The sequence below is a fragment of the Diospyros lotus genome, chromosome 7 (genome assembly GCF_014633365.1).
Source record: "Diospyros lotus cultivar Yz01 chromosome 7, ASM1463336v1, whole genome shotgun sequence".
Taxonomy (NCBI): Eukaryota; Viridiplantae; Streptophyta; class Magnoliopsida; order Ericales; family Ebenaceae; genus Diospyros; species Diospyros lotus.
The window spans coordinates 1269949-1292515 of NC_068344.1; the positions used below are offsets into that span (position 1 = coordinate 1269949).

Below are 22567 nucleotides of genomic sequence, written 5' to 3' on the forward strand. Positions count from 1 at the left end.
CAAAAGAAATAAACAAGGAAAGGAAGAAAGAAAATTGAATAGAAATGGATACAGTAACTAGTAACTTTACCAGCTTCAGTTTCATCTGATCTTGCAGAATGCTCGCATATTAAGGAAACAGTAGAGATGGAAATAGGGATTTGAAGAGGATTCTTGAATCCAATTTCTACTTTAATTTCCTCTGCAAGTGGATGAAGTACACCTTTCCTCATTATCTCATTTTTATAGGATTTTATTCATCAAAAAGAAACAAATTAGTAAGAGGTTTCGCTGGATTGAATCCCAGGATCCTCTAGTGCGTAAGTTGATAATGAAGCACAGCATACTAGATTTAACCCTTGAGCTAGCAAGCATTACTACCTTTCCTCATTATCTCATTGATAATGATCCGTGTGCACGACCAGAAATTTTTTTCCATTGGATATCTATCCAATGATTATAATTTTTAAGCCAGCTTTACAATCAACAGTGAGTAGGACGAAAAAGATTGAACTAGTTTTCTACCTTTCCAGAGATTCACTCACTGCACCCAATTTGATGGTGTTAAAACATAAATTTTTGCCCATATGTTATCCTAGAATTATGCAGATGGATTAACTGTTCAGCCACAAAGGTTACAAAATCAGTTAACATCCTTTTCATGCTTGAAAGGATGCTACCAATCCTCACAACTTGAACTAATACCAACATAAAAAACATAGGAGTAGCCAAATTAAGCAGAGAATAAAATAGACATTTTATATACACATTTAGGATTAAAAACTCCGCCCATGGATCGTTATTTACAGCCAATCCCAAGCCTAGACAAAGGAGGGGGGGTTGCGTTAGGTAGCCTACAAGGGCTCTCCCATTTGCACAGACAGGTGCAAGTAAAGACATTAGTTTAGGATCGATGAATATCAGGACTTTGATAGAAAAATCTATTGAAGTTGTGGATGTGATGATTAAGAGAAAAATTAACATTATGTGCCTGCAAGAGACAAGACAAGTTGGAGAAAAGGCTAAAATGTTGACAATATCTAAATATTAACTTTGGTACTAATGGAAGAATTGGGTGAAGGAGTCAGGATTATTGTGGATAAGACTTTAAAGGATCAAATAGTGGATGTCAAGAGAATAGGAAATGGGATTATTGCAGCTAAAGTTGTTCTAGGAGAAGAGACTATGAATATTATATGTAAAAAAGCTCCATAACTTGGGTTAGGAGAGAAGATAAAAATATAATTTTGGGAAGATCTAGAGAGATTGGTACAAGAAATAACCCTGTAGAAGAGAATATGTACAAGGAGATTATGGATTTGGAGAAAGACATAATGAGGATAAAGGCTATTTTGGATTTTGCTATGCCATATGAGCTGATCATAACCAACACTAAGTTTAATAGAAAGGATGAACACTTGAGCACATATAAAAGATGGCTTGTCAACTACCAAAATAAACTATAACCTTATCAGACATGGAGACAGCTTATGTTGTAAGGATTGTAAAATTATACTGGGAGAATGCCTGGCCACTCATAGACATATGGTTCTTGACATCCATGTTAAAAACTGGAGGAGAAAAAATTATGCAAAGCGAGGCCTAAAAAACACGTAAGATCTAGAAAGTTAAAACAAGCTATTTGATAGGATACCAGATAGCAAATTCAACAGCAATCGAATATCAATGGTTTCCAATAATTTGCAGCAAGGAAAAATAAGAACAATAGGGCATTCGAGAGGCCCTTAACTCTCCCCAAGACTCAACACCAAAATCATCCCCCCTAATATTCTCCTAGCCTCTCTTATTTATAGTTTGTTATCCAGCGACACTCCCCTCCAACGGCCTCAGCTATCAGTCATGCTCCCTTGGCTGCTCTTCCCCTTTTTGCCCTTCAACTGTTTTTGTCACTTTCCCCCTCTCCCAATATCCTATTCTGCCCCTTGCTTCTTCCCTCCTATTTCTTTGATGGTACATGCGACTAACAAGGGTCCTATCATTACTTCCGCCCATGAAACTCACCTTGTCCTCAAGGTGAGACTCCACCAAATTACCAGCTTTTTCATATTTTTGCTGGCCCAGATTTTTAAGATCAGAAGCAAATGGCGCCCCAATCATCGGTAAGATGCCCTCCTTGGACGTTACCAGATCCGCCGTCCTTGACATCAGATTCCTGATCTTCTTCCGTGACTGCTTCAATGCCTTGGCCGCTTCCCGTCTCGTCTTGAACTGGACGAAGCTGTAGCCCTTGGTCTTGCCCATGACCCGATTGAAGATGACTTTGCAGTCCTCAAGCTCGCCGTCCGACTCGAAGGCAGACACTAAAGTTTCTCGAGTCATGTCCCACGCGAGGCCGTAGACGACGAGCTTGCGACGAGATTTGTCGCAATCCGCGGCATCGCGGAAGTGAGTGAATAGGAAAGCGTCAGGCACGGCGGCGCCGACAAGGAAGTTAATACACTGGTACTTGGTGTAGGGCTCCAGAAGTTTCTGGATCTTCTCGAGCTTGGTCTCACCGGAGGAGGAATCATAGTCGGCGTCCGAATCAGACTGAATTGGCATCGCGGTGTCTTTGGTTGGGACTGGAGCTTGGTATTTTTGAAGCTTCTTCTTCTTCCTGCGTTTCTTCTTGACGCTTTTGCCGTCACCTTGTGGTTGTCTAGTCACCGGCTTCTTCTTCTTCGCCTTCCCCTTCTTCGCCATTGCTTGAGCAGAGACGCGATGGCGGCGCCCTATGGCTTCGTCTTTCAGGTTTGCTTTCTTACCCACACAAATCTCTCTTCGTCTCCTTCGCTCCCATCGGGACCACAAAATGGCCCCTCCTTCGAAACCTAGAGTTGCGGACTCCCGTTTCTCGGCCTTTGTCAGCTGGGTTACAGGGAGGTATTGCTTAGCCTGAACAACCCAACTAGTCGAGACATCTCCTTCAAACATGGGCATCTCCAGCCTCTGACCGCGGACCTCCTGTCGCCAGCTTCCACCCAATCCTCTATCAACTCCAGGCGTCACCCCTCGGCCCACTCCAACTCCAAGCGTCATCTCGGAATCCTAGGTGGATTTCGATGGCCGATCTCCGTCCTTCCCCTTGCTCTTCCTCGCCCGATCCTGCTCTTCCCATCTCGCTCGCATCCAAGCGAACTGTTCCAGCAAGCTCGCTACCTTCTTCCCCACCGCTTGAATACTCCGTTGCATGCCTTCCACCCTCATCTCCAAGTCACCCACTCGATCGGTCAGGTTCACCATTAGGATCGGAGATGCTCTGATACCAAATTGATAGGATACCAGATAGCAAATTCAACAGCAATCGAATATCAATGGTTTCCAATAATTTGCAGCAAGGAAAAATAAGAACAATAGGGCATTCGAGAGGCCCTTAACTCTCCCTAAGACTCAACACCAAAATCATCCCCCCTAATATTCTCCTAGCCTCTCTTATTTATAGTTTGTTATCCAACGACACTCCCCTCCAATGGCCTCAGCTATCAGTCATGCTCCCTTGGTTGCTCTTCCCCTTTTTGCCCTTCAACTGTTTTTGTCACTTCCCCCCTCTCCCAATATCCTATTTTGCCCCTTGCTTCTTCCCTCCTATTTCTTTGCTGGTACATGCGACTAACAAGGGTCCTATCACTATTTTCAAGGAAAATAGTATGTGACAGAAGAGATTGGATGGTAGAAGGAGATACTAATCAAATGTGAATTGGAAATGGCTAAAGCTATTTGATACAGCAAAAATGGTTCTAGAAGAGTCAAAAGGGAAAAATCCTAAATCAAAAAGAGTATTGGCGGTGTGATCAAGAAGAAGTCAAAAGCTGAGAGAGCTTGCTAAAAGAGTGTACATAAATGTTGAAATAAAGAAAAGCTAAACAGGTATATTTTGGCCAAAAACAAAAGCAAAGAAGGCAATTACTGAATCAAAGTCAAAAAGTATTAAAATGTATACTAACAACTTGGTAAGAAGATGGAGAAAGATATATATATATATATGTATATAAACTAGACAAGGCAAGAGAAAGAAAAACAAGGGAATTGAGCCAAGGAAATACATAAAAATAAAAACAATTAGGGAAATTTCTTTGTCCAAACCCGCCCCAAATGGAGTGAGTTTGACGAGCACCCATTGCCATCCCTAAGAACAACATATGCAGACTATGAGTGTAATGGAGATAGGGGGGTTACCTTGGATGGCCACACAAGAAAAAATAAAATTAGAAGAGATTATTCATAATAAGGTCGGAATGGCTCTTACTAACGATAAGATGTGTGAGACACGATTAAAATGGTTTGGTCATAATATACTGCTTCTGGTGTATGTCAGCCCCCTTTTATCCTCATCCTTCATACATAGGACAGTAAGCTTCATTGGGGGCCTACTATAGAGAGTTTCATAAATGAACATATCCCAATTGGTAAAGGAAAGAGCAAATATTGAAGGGGGAAAACAAAGAAATGAAGGCATCCTTTCATGATGCATACACAAAAATTTCACCAATTTATCCAAGATTAATGTCTAGTGACCATGAAATGGTTACCAGACAACTACAGAGAACTTATAATTTTGACGCAAACTCCCAGCCCCCACTCCATCCCTAGGCGCAAAAAAGAAATTTTTACTTCATTATTGTAAGAGAAGGTTCATGAAGTATCAATCAAAGGGGAAAAGAAGGATGATCAAATAAAATCACAAATCCAATGATCTTGGTATGCAACTGACTGGATTATCATCACTTTCATACCTCCTGCCACACAAATATTTGACTCATATTTTTGGGATATGAGTTTTGGTTGTGATTCCAGCCAGTTACTCCTGGTGGTAGACACGGATGGTATGACATCCTCCTCCAAAGCTTGCCAAATACTTTCTTTAACACTAACCTGGAATTTTAAAAGTGCAGTAAAAAAGCCAAGGATCAAAACATGTTAATGAGGTCTAGAAAGAGTAGACATGGAAGGTAGAATTACTCACGGACAAACAATATTTCCACAGGAAAAAAGAAAGACAAAATGATACACCACAATCACAAGCCTTAATCACACTAGGTGGGGTCGGTACAAAATGAAAATGGAAAAGAAAAGGAAAGGCAAATAAGAAATTAAGGGAAAAGAAGTTAACAATTTAGTACTCTTAACAGAAAATGTTCAAAACCAAAAAGACCATAAATCAGGAATCAGGTGAGGAACCAACAACCAAGACTTTTTCCTTAATCAAAATGGACAGCCAGTATATAAGACCCCAAACATCGTGTGGTTTTAGAGGCTTATATGTATGAAGTCTTGCTCTTTGAAGAGGCTGATGCATTCATTTGAACACCTAATTCCTAGAGGCAATGAAGCAATCTTTACCTCCTCTCCCATGCCACCCTTTTTAAGTTTTTCTTTAACCAATCTAATTAGATTATAGGCTGTAAATTTGCAACCCTACAAAAATTTAAAACAATTATACAATCTGACCAATTATGCATGAACATTGTAAAACATATTGGAGTCTTTTTTCGTTATTGTCGGTGGTTATTGTAGGTCATACAATATAAGTTGAGTAAACAAAATCAGATAAGGAACCAATACTCAATGCTGATGGAAATAAATAAAAAAATAAGAAGGTAATGCTGTAAAATTTTAAAAATAATAACAAATTGGAAATAAAAGCAAAAACATTTTTTTCTTATTGATAAATAAAGATATATACAACACAAAAATGCCTTGAGGGAGCAAATCATATACGAAGGAGAGATAGGGAACCAAAAGTTCACTCTACCCACAAACAAGGCCTATAAGATCATCAATAAACTGCATGTGGGAAACAAAACAAAATGTTATTAACCAAGACAGGAACTTTTGAGGTAAGAAGAGGATAAAGTATTTACTCACAGCTTCAGATGATGCATAAGTTCGATGGTCTTCAAAAACAACCTTGAGCGAAGGGATATCAATGACAGGCAACTGAAGATTCAACACCTCAAATGTTTTCCCCCTTTTCTATGTTATGCAAACAAAAACGAGGTTAAAGAGAGTAACCATTCAGATCAATTAATTTGATCGATGAAATAACATATGTTAAACATGACAATTTGATGACTAACCATCTAATTCACTAGAGCTCTCAATCATCAGTGTGCTGTGAATAACACAGGCTTAACAAAAAATTGAAAATGGGGAAGAAACAAATTGGTGGTTATGCATTGAGTCCTTTTTTTCTTGTCAGAATCACAGAATTGTCTATCCAAACAATGTAAACAGAACAGTCACAAATCCAAAACAAAAAAACTAAAAATCCTTCTTAAGAATAAATTAAAACAATAAAAAAGAAATAGAATGGTCATTTTCTTGGGTACCAGAAACAATTTTATGCCACAATGGATTGTCACAGGCAGGATCCGAGGAAATTCAAAAGATTTTGCATTTTGACTATCAGACAAGTTGTCTTGGAAAGCCTCTAAATTTCTAAGTTTTACCATGGGTAAACAAAAATAAACTAAAGTCAAATCAGAACACTTAGAAAATATAAGTTAAGAAAAGACCGTGCAGGGATCTCAAGCGACAGAGCAAAAAACAACATATCATGTGAGGTAGGCTAGTCAAAGGACAGAGTAAAACTAGAAATAATTAATTATGATTTCTAGGAGCAAAGGCAGACTTAAAGATTCATAACCACCGTCCACTTGATCTTTCGGCTAATATTGAAAGTTGTGACAACCCTAGGGTTTGGTTAGGGTTTAAGAAGGAATTTGGTGAGAATATGGGAAAGAGAAAGCAGAAAGGGAGGGGAAGGCAGAACTGAAACAGAGATAATTGAGGGAGAAGAGAGGAAGAACCGATGGAGAGAGAGAAGAATTAAGAGAGAAAACTGAATTCAATTCATTCATCAATATATCCCCCATCCTCCTACAAGTAGCCTTTTATAGGCATCAGCTATCAACTAACTGAAAGTATATTCTAGAAACAGCTCCCATGTGCACTTCAACAGAATTAATAGCATCTCCTAACAAACAATTGTAACTAAGTACAGTATTGCCTCTCTAAGTACAAAAGTATCCAGTAGCTTTAATTTTTCTCCCATAATTGTGAAGTCCTAGAATATTGGGCTGACAGGAGAAGTCAAAAAAACAACAAATGGTGTAATTTGCAAAATTCTGTACAAATCTGGAGCTAGCAAGGCAAGAAAGACTCAAGTGGATCGGAGAAACAATTGCCCCAAAGCCATTGAAGTATATCAAACATAATTGTTATAATTTAAGATGCTTGCCTATGTAGAATGTGAGAAAATATTATGTGAGAAAAATCTAAGAGATTAAACTTTCTTAACTTATTATTTATAATAGGCATAATAATGGGTCTTCAACACCTACAGGCTTAATCTATGGGCTTAATCTAATTACGAATAAAACACACACATACAATAATTACAATATATACAATTATACTAATAATTTTAACACTCCCCCTCAAACTGGAGTATAGATATCATATGCACCAAACTTGTTACAAATATATTCCACTCGGGGACCCTTTAGAGACTTGGTGAAAACATCTGCAAGTTGATCATTGGAGTTAACAAACTCTATAAACATAACACCTTCAACCAACTTTTATTTAATAAAGTGACAATCGATTTCAATATGCTTAGTCTGCTCATGGAACACTGGATTGAAAGCAATGTGTAAGGCAACTTGATTATCACAAACAAGCTTCATAGGGGACACTTCACAAAACTTGAGTTCCTGCAGGAGTTGTTTAAGCCAAATGAGCTCACAAGTTGCATTAGCCATAGCTGGATACTCTGCCTCTGCACTAGATCTAGCTATTACATTTTGTTTCTTACTTTTCCAAAAAACCAAATTCTCTCCCACAAGAACACAATACCCAAAGGTTGACCGACAATCAGAAGGAAATCCTGCCCAATCTGCATTTGCATAACAACAAATATTTGTGTGTCCCTTGTCCTCATAGAGTAGCCCTTTACCTGGCGCTCTTTTGATATATTTCAGAATCCAGATAACAGCATCCCAGTGAGAATCACACGTGTCACAACCCTAGGGTCTAGGAAGGAAATGGGAAGAATTTAGGAGAGGAACGGAGAAGAAATTGGAGGGAGGTATATAGCAGAAATTAAGAGAAAGGGAGGGAAATAAGGAAGAACTAGAGAGAAAAAGTAAGGAGGGAAATATGAATTCACTAAATCATTCCAACATACATTTCTCTACATGCTATGGCCTATTTATAGGCTGTTCAAGTAATAAAATATTGTAGAACAGCACCCATGTGCACTATAACAGAATGAATAGCATCTCCTAACCAACAATTGTAACTAATGGCAGCATTGCCCCTCTAATTCCTCTTGGGTCATGACAATTTCCCCTCCTTGAAGGGTTTTTGTCCCCAAGAAACTAATTACCATTGAACTTTTGTTATTCATCCGATGCCCATCTTCACCAACTGGTTTCTTCTTCGCCTTTTCTTGTTCTCCTCTCGCATTACCCTTTTCTTTTGCTTTCTCTTTCCTTCTTCCTTAACAGAACTACGACTAGCGGCAAGCCCAAGTCCAGCCATCCACCTCTTCCTTATTGCCATTGAAAATGGTTCCAATGGAGCTGTCAATCTTGTAACCATCTCATTTCCAGGCATAAGAAGAAATTTAAACTTCTCTTTAAGCAAATCAACTTTTTTTGCAGTTGTTGTCCTGTTTTGTGTGCCCGTGCCAAAGACATATGTATGAGATGTTCCAAACAAGGTGCCCGATGCAATCCTTTCCTCCTTCTCCTCAAGTACTTGGTAAAGAGACTTTTCAAGCTCCTTCCTCTACTGCTTCTGGAGATCAATAAGATCGGCAGGGCTATCCTCCTTCCTTGCAACTACCATTCTCGTTCTTAGTACCTCATCAGCCTCATACTCCTCCTTAGTTGTATGAACACCACCTTCCTCTTCCATGGCTACTATATCAGCTCCCTGCACTTCTTGATGAGCAGTCTTGGGAACTCCTATGACAACATTAGTTTCAGGCCTTTCTCCAAACCGAGTACACAAGGCATTTACAAATTGTGGCCAGCTCCATTCTACCTTTCCCCAGCTCCAATTCTGGAACCAAGCACCTACCACACCATCCAAATAAGCTGCAGCCATTTTCACTTTCTCCCCTTCAACTACTCAGTATTGGTATAACGCTCGTTCACACTGCCTGATCCACCATTTAGGCCTATCTCTTTCAAATGCAGGAATGTCCATCCGCAAGCCTGGGGTGTGGAGTGAGTTTCTCCAACTCTTCGTCTCAAGTTTTCCTCCTCTACATCATCCATTCCTAATCTTAGGGACACATCAGCCTTGGGAATTCCTCCAATCTGTCGGCTGCTTTTATTATAACATTTGAGCTGTTGCGCATGCTTTTCGTTGCAACTCTCATCGCCAATTTGACTTAGGTAGGCAGAATATTCTTTTGAAAAACATTCAGCTGGAATACTAACCTGGAATTTGTATGAAAATAGGATCAAAAAATCATCCAGCTGTCTACTAAGGTCCTTGATTCCTTTTCTTGTTGCAGCAGTTGCAGCACATAGTCCTTCGACCATCTCCTCAGTTGAATTCCTTAAAAATTCACCACTACAACAGCCTGTTGATCAGCTTCCAATGACCACTTCGAAAACTTATTCCAGTACTCAAATTCATCAACCTTAGATTCACACAAGGCTAGGTCCAAATCAGTCTTTAGTTGCTCCTGATGACCTCCAAATCAATTACCCTTCAAACAATCTGCTGGCTCTGGATAATTTTAGAAGATAACCTGTTCTAATTAGCTTTGGAAATCTATCCGCAACTATAGCAGCTTCAAGTTCAGCCAACCTAATTCTGCCTCAAACGAAATCCACTGAGATCTGGATTTGGATCTATTTGATTAACTCAAACAAGAGTTAGCGGCCAAGGAACTGCTCGATTAATTCAATCAAGTCAGCTGAGAATTTCTCCGGATTGAATCGCACTCCAATGCGCAGCGATTACTCAATATCCACTTCCGACCGAAGCTTCCTTCTCGTCTCAACCTCACTTTAGCAATCAAGGATCGAATTTGTTTGGCCTTCAAGTTCGCCTACTCACTTCTTCGAACTTCACCAGCATTTAGTCACTGGAACCTCACAAATCGGCCTCGATCAGCCCTATCCTGATTTGCTTTACTCCCAAGCAGCAACCGAGGTGCAGCTGATTGATTGCACCTTCAACAATTTCGAGTCTCAGCGCGAGAAGCTACTGGAATCATAATCGAATCGCTGCTATCCATTTCCACAGCCGAGTTTCCAGCCACGAGGCTACCACCTGCTTCGTCTTTAGCTTCTGGATTGCCTAAATTGCCTAGAGCCTTGTTTCGCTCCTGGCAATTGATCCGTAATTGTCAGTCTTCCTTACGCCTGGAATCTCAATTCCACGCTCGCCCAGACCTCTCGCTCAACTTCCAAATCTGAGTTGAGAATCACAAACGAAATCGAGGCAATTGAGAATCGTCGCTTGCGGAATTAACTTCTGAACAGTTTCCGATCGCGCCTTCCTTCCCACCTCGGTCACATGCAGTGACCCAGACGGGTTCCGAGAGTCGCTCGCCTCGCATTGCCTACAATTTCGACCCTCATTGATCTGGCAAGAACCGTCGGATCTGAATTTGCCTCTGCTCCACTTCCTGAATCACGTCTTCCTTCTCACCCAATCACCGCCAACTTCACCTTCAAAACTCAAGTCGAATCGGATTACGAAATTGGCCTCTCTTACAATTTGCCAAAAATCGTTGGCACTGAAGCGCCTTGGCTACTACTCGCCTTCCTCGATCGAACAATACTTCCTGGATTTCTCAAATCAGAAGCCAATCCTTCATCAGAATCATTGGACTGAATGCGCCTGAATTCCATCCGCTCTACTTGAACCTCCACCTTCTATAATTGATCAACTCAGTTGTTCGATCAATTCTACCACCACTTCCGGAAACGCCTACTGTACTCGATCAATGCCGTAATCTATCGCCTTCAAATTTCTGAACTCAAATTACAGCCAATGAAGCGGTCGGAATTCACCTGAAATTTGGAATCATCTTGGTTCTGCCCGGATTAAGATCAAACGCTGCATGCGTTATTTCAACTAACAGCAGAGGAACGACCTCCTCTTGCTATGATTCAATCGGTCCTATGTCGACCTTGATCACCTCCGTTGTGGCTTCCTAAGCACTGGAAATCGCCTGGTTTGTCAAAATGTGCTTCCAGTGACCAACTTACAGTGATCGAACTACTGGTTTCGTCGGAATCTCAGCCGAGAATCGTTGTCTCTGATACCAAATGTCACGACCCTAGGGTTTAGCTAGGGTCTAGGAAGGAAATGGGAAGAATTTAGGAGAGGAACGGAGAAGAAATTGGAGGGAGGTATATAGCAGAAATTAAGAGAAAGGGAGGGAAATAAGGAAGAACTAGAGAGAGAAAGTAAGGAGCGAAATATACAACAACAACAACATATCCAGCCGTTATCCCACTATGTGGGACACATGAACTCTAGACTTCTATGTGGGTTACATCCCAACAGATAGTTTGTCTAGAATTCATATTTGGATCCGACTAGGTTTTACGCTGGCTAAGGAGCGAAATATGAATTCACTAAATCATTCCAACATACATTTCTCTACATGCTATGGCTTATTTATAGGTTGTTCAAGTAATTGTAGAACAGCACTCGTGTGCACTATAACAGGAATGAATAGCATCTCCTAACCAACAATTGTAACTAATGGCAACACTGCCCCTCTAATTCCTCTTGGGTCATGACAACATGGAAAACTGAGGAACTGACTAACTACACTTACAGCAAAAGCAATGTCGGGACAAGTGACTATGAAATAGTTCAACTTGCCTACCAGTTTCCTATACCTTCCAGGATCTGAATAAAGCTCCCCCTGTCCCGACAAGAGTTGGACATTCGAATTCACTGGGGTGTCAACTAGTTTGCAGTTCACCATACCAGTTTCCTCTAAGATGTCAAGAGCATATTTCCTCTAAGAAATTGAGATACCATCTCCTGACTGAGCAACTTCAATACCCAAGAAACACCGAAGTCGAAGTCGGACTACGTCTTTGGTCTGAAAGTGTTGATGTAGATGTCCCTTCAACTTCTGTATTCCAACCTAATCACTCCATGTGATAACAATGTCATCTACATAAACAATAAGGTAGATACATAAGGAAGAAGAATAGCGATAGAAAATTGAATGATCAGCTTCCCTTCGAGTGAGACCAAAGGCTTGAATAACAGTGTTGAACCTGCCAAACCATGCCCGTGGAGATTATTTCAAACCATAGAGAGACTTCTTGAGTTTGCAAACTACATTGGACTCCCCATGAGCAACAAAACCAAGTGATTGCTCCATATATACCTTTTCTTGCAAATCACCATGAAGAAAGGCATTTTTAATATCGAGTTGATAGAGTGGCCAATGACGCATGGAAGCAAGAGAGAGAAAGAGGCGAATAGAGGCCATTTTCGCAACAGGAGAAAAGGTATCACTGTAATACAGCCCATAGATTTGTGTAAAGCCATTGGCAACCAAGCTGGCCTGAAGAAGTTCGATAGTAATCGTGTAACTCACGCCCGACTCCAATCGTCAGCCCCATACCCTTGTCTTGAACACAAACAGAGGTAGGAATAAAGATAACAGAATAGTTAAGGGTTTTGGTGAGTTAGCTAACTGAAATCAAATTAAAAGGACTATCAGGAACATATAAAACAAAATTTAATGAGAAATACGAGGTGGGTGTGATTTGGCCAATACCTTTAACTGCAATTTTGGTATCATCAACCAAGGTAACAGTAGGCAAGGTATCAGAATAAGTAAGTGAGGAGAAAAGAAGTTCATTACCACATATATGGTCAATGGCGCCAAAATCTATAATCCAAGGACCAACGGATGACCCTTGAGCAACACAAGCAACGAGATTACCAGGATGAGATTGTTAGGTGGACTAGAACTTTAGGAATGCATCATACTCAACTGCAGACATAGATACCAATTGTGAACCTGGTGGAGATTGAGCAGGACTAGGATTGCTCTGAAATATATGAGCTGCACTGGTAGATGATACAGGTGGAGCAGCTGGCCGATCATGTTTCTTTCAGCATTTGTCCTCAAGATGACTTGGTTTCTTACAAAAGGTACACTGTGGACGTGAGCGACTATTATTGCGTCCTCTATTTCCTCCTACGGTGGAAGCCTGAGACACAAGAGCTGAAGATTCAGCTAGAGGAACAACAAGAGAAGAAGAGGACATACCATGCGCACCTGTCATATTCAACAATTTTTTAAAAGAGTCCTTCATGGCAAGGCTCGCGGAGCTGGTCAAGATTTGATGCCTGATGGCGTCAAACTCTAGTTTTAGGCCGAAGAGAGCAATAACCATAAAAGACTTCTCTCGTTGAGCAATTTGTTCGATGCGACTCATAGTAAGAGGAAGAAGAGCATCAAATCCTTACATGAGAGCCCGAACTTGCCCCAGATAAGATTTCATGGACAACTCCTGCTTGAGATTCTTGATATTAGAGACCACAATATACAAACGTTAGATGTCGTTTGTATAACACTCTTCAGCTTCCTTCCACACGTCAACACAATTTTCAAAGGGGCGAAAGAGCTACATGATGGACGGATCAATAGACTTCCATAGGAGGCTACATAACTGGGCATCAACTTGTTTCCATCTAGCCCGATTAGCTTCTAGCACACTTTCAACCTTTGTGGTAAGATGATCCGCTTCGCCTTGTCCTTTGAACCACATTTTGACAGAGGCTGCCCACGAGAGATAATTGACTAACCCTATCAACTTGACAGTGGTAATATTGGTTGTCCTAAGATTGGAGACAGTAAAGAATTAAGAGGCAGCAAGAGCAACAGATGCCAGAGTGGGAATAGCACCGACAAAAACTGCGTCATTGAGATTAGACATGGCAAGGACTTCGACACCAGAAATAGCTTAAGGAGTCGTTGGAGATCAAATCTGGAGAAGCTGGAGAGGACTGATCGGCGGACACGTTGTCACGCTGACGCGTGGAGGCGGAGGCAACGAGTGGCAGCAACGGGTGGGTGGTCCAGCGGCGGCGAGTCTTCGACGGTCAGCTGATTTGATGGCAGCAAACCCTAGGGTGGTGGTGGTGGTGTTAGCAAGTGGTGGTCGAACAGTGGGGTTATGGTATGGGCAATGACGATGACAGCTAGGGTTTGACAGTCGCTGGAAAGAGATACATAGCGACGGCTAGGATTTTTCTCACCGGTAGTTCTAATATCATGTGAGAAAATAATTATAAAAGAAAAATCTAAGAGATTAGCCTCTCTTAACGTATTATTTATAATAGGTATAATAGGCCTTAAACACCTACGGGCTTAACCTATAAGCTTAATCTAATTACAAACAAAACACACACATACAATAATTACAATATATACAATTATACTAATAATTCTAACATAGAAAATCAAAAATTGATAAAAGTGGATTGGAAGAAACATGCAAAGTTCAATCAACAAAATAGATCAATACTTTAAGGCCAAGCTAATGTTTCAACCTCTTAGACAAAGCCTTCTGATTTTCTTCTTTGGAATGGCACTACACTATGAGTTAATACCTGGATGATTTGGAAAAAGTCCCTCAGAAATAACTCCTGCGTTGTCTTGGATTGATGACCACAGGCCAGCACCTCCAATATATGTTTAATAGCAACATCAAATAACCCAAGAAATGCATACCACCTGAGTGCAAGATTAGTTATATTACAAAAACTACAATTGAAAATATGATCTCACACAAACTACTTGGAGGTCTTTTAAACTTACTTTCCAATATGGAAATGAACATGGTCCCTGATATGATTCCATTTAGTTCCTTTAAATACACTTAAGGCACCTCTATATGTGCGAATTGAATGCTTCATCTGATGACAAACAAAGAAGAAACAATAAAAAAATTAAAGCATTTATGCACAACAGACCTATATTCATGATTCTTGATCTCTACGGAAAGCACAAACACAACACTTAGGGTGATGTACAGGCACTAAACACTCCATACTCCATTGACGCAGGCATGCAGTGGACATGTGTCAAACGTGCTGTCCGGATATCAGGTTTTTTTTTTTTGTCAGACAAGCATATTCAAAATTTGGATACAAGGATAACATGCTTAGGAAAAAAAAAAATCAGGGGTTATTATGCAAAATATTCAGAGACAAGGACTTGAGTAGAATACTTAAAAATTGGTGTTTCATGCAATTTTGTCAATTGTTCATAGCCCTAGACAGCGCAAATGCAACCAGCTATAGAAGAAGAAACAAAAGAACTTAACGAGTGACAAACTTGATTGCCACATTTTTTCTACCTTTTTTTCTGTGTCTCTGTTATAGCAACTTTTTCTCTTCTGCCACTGCAGTTCTTTTTCTTCTCTGCCCCTTTTTTATTATTTCTTCTTCTGATACACTGCTTTCTCTGCCTCATTTTTTCAACCGTTCTTTTTTTTTTTTTTTTTGATCAAAAGTAAATATGTATAGATCAAAATTGTATAAGATACACTGGGTATACCCAGGACAATACAATGTCAAGAGATATATTGACTTAGTCGCTGACTTGATGGATTGTAGTGCAATTTTAGTTCTTGGTTTACGCTATGCCTTTATGAAATGTTTTGTAAAGTAATACATTGACTTAGTTTTATCATTTTTGTATGGCATGTAATTGTTATGTGAATGGTATGTTCAACATTTGAAGTATGACAATTATGGCTTCTTAATTTGATGTGACATAAAATCTATTCCATATATGTGTATAATAAGCATGTTAAAGGTGTTCCAAGAATACTACGCCTGCCATTTTTAAAAACAAGGTGTCTGTGTCATGACATATTCATATTGAGTGTCCATTTTTATACTTCACAGTTCATGATACAAGTACCTGGTCACACTTTTTATACAAATCACCAGAAAGAACGAGATGGAAGCCATATTTGCGAAGCATGGGCGGTCTTGCAAACAAGTAGCAGTAAGATGCTTGCTCCAGCATCACAGCTGAATGTAGGGGTTCCTAAAAGAACTCAGAAAATTCAGGACTCGAGCACAAATATTGTTATCAAGTGTTGCTATCAAAAACTTGGCATTACCTCACCAGAAATACGGAAGTAAACAGTGGCAGCCTCCTTAAATTGATCTCTTGTCTTCAACATTTCTGCCCACCAAAGACCACACCTCGTAGCATTTCGCTGACCAGATAACCCCATTTTCTGAACATCAAGAGATTATGTAACTCAATGAACTTATAATACATCACCTTCAATTAAAAACCAAGAATGCGCTGTTCTCAACTTTAAAACAGGTATAAAAAGATGGTGCATCATGGCATCTCTAGAGGTGGTTAATACTTTAGTTGTATTAATGCAGCCCCTTCCAAGGATAGGGATGGCAATGAGTAGGGGACCCCTCTATCCATCCCCGTACCCACATCTCTATTTTTGTCCCCGTTCCTATACTTATACCCTCAAGGTATTTTGTTTAACCCCCCCATCCCCATACCCATACAATATATGGGTATCCATTCCCAATGGATACCCACATACCCGATCTATTTATTCTAACAAATTCAAATTCACAGTTTAAATAACTTCACAACAATTTGATAACAAAGGAATCTGACATTAATGCAAGCAAAATGCTAAAGAGTAATAACTGCAAAATTTTAGATTGTTCCAATACATAAGTAATAAAAAGTACCACCTTGGTTAGGTGGCAAGGTGAGAGGCAAGAGAGACCATAAGTAGGTTAAATTTCAAGTTTGTAAGAATATCTCTAATTCTTTTATTTTTTAATCTATGAATTAAAATATATAATTAGATAAATTTATATATATATATATATATATACACAACACTATATCAGGGTAGGGTATGGGTAGGGGACTCTATCCCCTCCACCTTACTCATACCCAACAGGGATTTTAAGTATCTTACCCGTACCCTCCCCATGGGTATTTTTTGATATCCAAACCCCATCAAGGTAGGGTTTTGGCAAGTACACACAGGGTAGGATACCCATTGCCATCCCTACCCAAGGACATAAAACTGTTATAAGGAAAAATTGCTAGTGGACATAAGAAATAGCCTTGTAAACATACCCACTAGCCAAGTGATTACCAACCTATCAATTGCCAAAAACTTTTCCTAGAGAAATTGCAAACAAGTTACACTTTTCTAAAAGACCTATGATTCAATACTCACACAAGATAAGCAGGAATAGTTTGTGCCTAATTTGATCTTGACAGAAGAAAAAGACCCATCTGATGGAGATCAAGGCAGCAATCAAGAAGGACGACAAGGCAGCACCAATGATCCATTTAGCATCCATGGAGGACCAATGACAAGGGCCAAAGCTAAAAGGATGAAAGAATGTTTAAATGGGCTAATCAATGAGGCTTGGGCCAAGGGTCATAAGCAATGTGGATTGGATAACCTAGAGGAATCACAAAAGCAGTTGGGCCAAAATATTAGAAATATTATTCAAGTTCAAGTGCAACAAGATTAGGTTAGTTTGACTATTCCAAGTCATAGTTGGATTAGGTTAGTTTTATTATTACAACTTGTAGTTGGATTGGGTTACTTTTGTTATTCCTACTTCTATTTGGAGTGGGCTAACTAAAACCCATTAGATTTAGGATTTAGTTTAGGATTATATTTGTCTATAAAAAGACTACATCTATGTGCAAATAAGAGAGATAATTTTGAAGGCAAATTTGAGAGCTTGTTCTTTTAAAGAACTTTCTGATCTTATCAAGTTAATACTTGTGGTGATCGAATTCGACTTATCTTCCACATTCTCATCTTTTCTTGGAAGTGGCGTCAATACCTTTGGTTCATGATTCTCCAAAAATCATCGGGTCAAGGTTCTTTCTTTCTATCTTTTATAAATCTGTTTTAATCTTTCTTGGGGTTTTGTTCCGATTTGATTTGTGGGTGCCATATTGGTATATGGGGTTCGCATCACCATTCCCCCTGAGAAAAAAGATATAATAATAAAAACAAAAGAAATAAGGTGAAAAAATGTTGGCTCAAGGAAGCAAATGCTTGTAGTGAAGATGTAGGGAAGAAAATTTAAAAATGAAATATTTCAAAACTACTTTATTAATAGAAATAATCAATTTGTTTCTTTTATAACACAATTTAATATTAAAGCCATATGCAACAAATAACCAATACACATGTTTTTTCTCTTGTTCTTCCAGGAAGGATGGCAAAGGGAAGTAAGAATCTAAAATTATCGTAGACTACAGCAGTTGTAAAGGATGACAAATAGGCATCATCAGTAAAACCAAGTAGAAAGACTGAGGTATAAATTTTGTGGTTGCATAATATTGAAGCCCAGCTACCTTAACCAATACAAAACAAGTGGTGAAACAGTCCAACAATACAACAACATACCAAGCCTTTATCCCACTAGTAGGGTGGCTACATGAATTCTAACATTCAATTCATTTCTATATATGGCAGTATCTTCTGCAAAACCCATAAAGTTAATATCAAACCTAAGTGTCCCCCACAAAGTTTTCCTTGGTCTTCCTCTACCTCTTCTATTAAATACTTGTTCCATTTCATCCACTCTCCTCACATGTCCAGCGAAAATTTAAAAAAATAATCTTCCACATAAATAACAATTACCCTACATGAACTTCTTACTGTTTTCTTTGTTCATATTTTTAATAATGGAACTGTTTTCTTATATTCTTCATACACTACAAGTATTAATCCTAAAGCAACAATCTAAAACAGTACATTGTACATTTCAGGAGGCTATCAGAATCCATGTCATAATGCTTTTATTCAGGAATAGCTCTTGTAAAATTTTACCCCATTTTAAAATCAATGTACTTTTAATATGAAACCACTATTGTTTCTTCTTTTATGGGATAGTTTAGAATCAACCAAACAAGGGTGAGATTTCAGAGCTTGTGAGGGTGTGAACGCTCAAGTTTTTTTGCCAACCATTCTCATTTCCTAGTTTCTGTGGGGCAAGGAAGATTTCATTAACTTTTTGGAGTCTTTTTTTTTGTTTTGCAAGTTCCTTTTTAATTATCCTGTTAAGGGCTTGCCCCTTATGGCACGTCTTCAATATACTCTTGCTTATCAATAAAAGATAGATCTGAAGATTAGTTCAACTCTATAAAAGAAACAAAACCACTACTTTTTATTTTAATTAAGCAGTGGTCCACATCCCATCAAAATTCATCCAATTCTGCTATCAGAAAGATCCCACACTTCTTTTCTTTTCTTGCCTGCTCTTGCTTGCTGGCTGCCTCTCCCTAAGAATGTACTAGTCCTAAACACATTTTGTAAATAATGAGACCATCTCAAACATACAAAGAATTTGACTACAAGTACTTTAAGTTGGTTCTTCATTTGGGAGGCCAAGTAGAAACTGTAATGTTCTTATAAACCTGAGAAACCATTCAGGACCAAACATTAGATCTTCTACAGAGAAAGCCAAGCTCTTTTGCCTTAATATTTCATTCACTTGATCTTCAACCTTTCAATAGGTTAGTTTAGCATTGTCTCAGACAGGTACTTTCTTTCCAAACCAACTTCGGCAACAAAAGCAATCAAAAACAGCCATTTTGTTAACCTGCCTTCTCAGTATGGAGCTTTTCTTTTACATATTCATCCTGTGTTGGATAATTTGATACAGAGAAACCAGCCTCAACATTCCCAGCTTATCCCTTCTAGATCCCCATGCTCTGAAATACTTCTCTCAGATTGACTACTTGCTTTCTTCTAAGGGTGGGGGTGAGGAGGGGGATGCAAGCAGGTGTATGCATGCACCACTCCTCAGAAGATATCCAAATTACCATTATTTATCCTCCTCTTAAAGAAACATTTTTCATGTGGAATGGGTGGATGATATAAAAATTTTGAATCATCTAAATTACTACATGATTTTTTATTAGAAAAATATACCACGTGTAGCATATGAAAACAGGAAACATCTGTCCTTGAAAAAATCTAACAGTTTTAAAAACCTTTATTATATACAAAATCACAATTAAAGAAACCAAAAACAATATATACCTAATGCATAAAATCTAAACCTAATGCAACATTCACAGAACCGAGAGACAAAAGTCACAAACCACAGAAGCACATGGTGGAAGTTCTAAACATTAGTCACCATGTGAACAAACTTGTAGCATGAAATTTCATTCAAATAGAAAAAATAATCATCTCCTCTATGAAGCAAGAGCCCTATGAAGAAAAAGAAAGAAACTGAAAAGAAAACTGAAAATGAGATTTGCCGACAATGATTCTTGACATTAGAAATAGAAAATCGGTTGAGTATTTTTGAAGACTGTGAAAACTGATTCTGTTAGGGATATAACTAACCTTGACAGTCGTACAAATACAAGTGAACAAATCCTGACTAACAAACTTAACTAAAATGGAAGTACACTTAACAGAACTGCAACTAATATTCGTTTGTACAGGTCAAATAGAACTACTTCTCTCTACACTCTGGCCTCTTATGACCAATTCTCCAAGATACCTTGTGATGGATAATAACATAATCGATGACCATCCCAACTCCCTCTCTCTCTCTCTACAAAATCACTACATAACAGCTCCATCTTCTATAATTGGCATACCTTCATATTTAAAAGCAAACATATGTTTACTTTGAATAATTTCTAGAATCCCAGGAAAACCCCACAAAAATGCTACCAAATGCTTTGTGGGGGGGGGGGGGGAGAGGGAGAGAGAGAGAGAGAGAGATTTAAAAGCAAATATATAGTTACCTTGAATAATTTCTAGGATCGTGGGAAAACCCCACAAAAACGCCTCAAAAAAGGGGATGGGGGGTATACCACCTTAGGGATAAAAGAAATAAAATATAGCAATGCACAATATAATAACCAGCAACTTACTATTTTCTTTCTGCATGGACAGATTTAAAAAAAAAAAAAAAAAAGGTGCAAGTAAGATTCATGTTAGAAACATTGACAGACGTACTGTCATTTGAAAGTCAAAGCATTGAAAACTGAATTGAACACAGTTCTATCTAGAAAGATATATGCATACTAAATAGGTGTTAAATGCATTCTCCATGCAGTACTCAGCATCCTTTCTCAACTGATCCAACATGAAGTATGTTAGTCCCATCATTTCCTGCACCGCAAGTAAACAAAAGTTTCAGACTGAAAAGTACTTAGACATTCATCCCCTATTAAACTTAGGAAAGGACAAGAGTTTATAAAATATAATGTAAAATCTCTCCTATTAAACAAAGATCAATCAGTGTAAATGTTCAACTTTAAAAAAAAAAAAATTGGGATTATGTAATTCTGACCTTAGATGCAATGTAACTGGAATCTAAGCATGATTACTAGCAAATTTGCAGTACGTTTCTGGACAATGCAAGCACTGATCATCTACTGCATGCCTTTGTCCTCATTCTACTAATAATACAAATGAATATAAGTGGTGTTGTTCACATAAGAAAAAAACACTCTAGGAGATGTTCAAGCTCTCCAAATAGCCCGTAAAGGAAAGTTTTTCACCCCTCCGTTGCTTAGCACCTCATAAAAGGACCAAACAGTAGAAGCCCCCCCCCCCCCCCCCCCCCAAAAAAAAAAAAAAACCCAGCAATACTCCTCCTGCCTGATAATGAGTTGGTCATAAAATGAATCCAAAATAACAGATGTGGAGTCAATTTCCAAACCTTGGATATTACGCCTAGATAAAGACAACTAAATGATGCCCCCTGGGTCAGAGAAAAATAGAATATTCCTATCTACATCAAGGAGATCTGGAAAACTTTGGACAGGAGTCTGCACTTGCACCAACTACTAGATCAAAAATTGTATGGTAGACTCTTCCCCAATCTTAACATAAATATGACCATAAGAAACTGTTGGACGAGATTAGAAGATTCAAAATTAAAAAGGGAGTATGATAGATGGATAGAGGCCGAGAATAAAGGAAGAATGCACGGTTGAAGTTTAGATCAGATAGATAATTCTAAAGTTTTGTTCAGTTTTGAAGTTTGATTTATTCCTATTTTCTAGGAGATAAATCTTCCTAGTTTCTAGGGGATAAATAACCTAATTTTTCTTCTACTTTATAGGAGAAAAAGTAGGATGTAATCTGTATATATTTCTCCCCTTGAATTCAATAAAATGATTCAAGCTTTCACGAGTTTTAAGCTTGTTTCATAGTATCAGAGCCTTGGTTGAAGTATTGGTTGTTTACAAGATCATGGCCGAAACTCAACAAAACCCAACCCTAATCGAAGCCTCAACCACAAGCTCTCCGATCACCCTTCCTCCTCCTCCTCCTCCACCAGATTTTTCCACAAATCCTATTGATAATTATCCTCTACAAATTACTCAACACAAGTTGAATGGGAGTAATTTTGGAGAATGGTTTCATTCGGTGATGCTGATAATTAAAGGAAAAGGCAAAGCTGGATACTTAACTGGTTTCTTCCCCACTCCACCAACCACTGTAGCCACTTATGGCACTTGGGAGGTGGAAAACTCAACTATCATGACATGGCTAATAAATTC

The 22567-nt window shown here is 38.8% G+C and overlaps 1 protein-coding gene across 3 annotated transcripts in view; it reads right to left on the minus strand.

Moving 5' to 3' along the window:
• Nucleotides 1-22567, minus strand: part of LOC127806829 (uncharacterized) — a 59051-nt gene that overhangs the window by 7704 nt on the left and 28780 nt on the right. For all 3 annotated transcript variants that reach the window (XM_052344362.1, XM_052344361.1, XM_052344360.1), the window contains exons 11-18: nucleotides 21081-21167; nucleotides 16128-16247; nucleotides 15923-16051; nucleotides 14813-14910; nucleotides 14605-14728; nucleotides 5845-5952; nucleotides 4713-4851; nucleotides 71-181 (exon numbers count right to left, since the gene is read on the minus strand). In XM_052344362.1, coding sequence (XP_052200322.1) covers nucleotides 71-181; nucleotides 4713-4851; nucleotides 5845-5952; nucleotides 14605-14728; nucleotides 14813-14910; nucleotides 15923-16051; nucleotides 16128-16247; nucleotides 21081-21167 — 916 coding nt within the window. The remainder of the gene's footprint in view (nucleotides 1-70; nucleotides 182-4712; nucleotides 4852-5844; nucleotides 5953-14604; nucleotides 14729-14812; nucleotides 14911-15922; nucleotides 16052-16127; nucleotides 16248-21080; nucleotides 21168-22567) is intronic.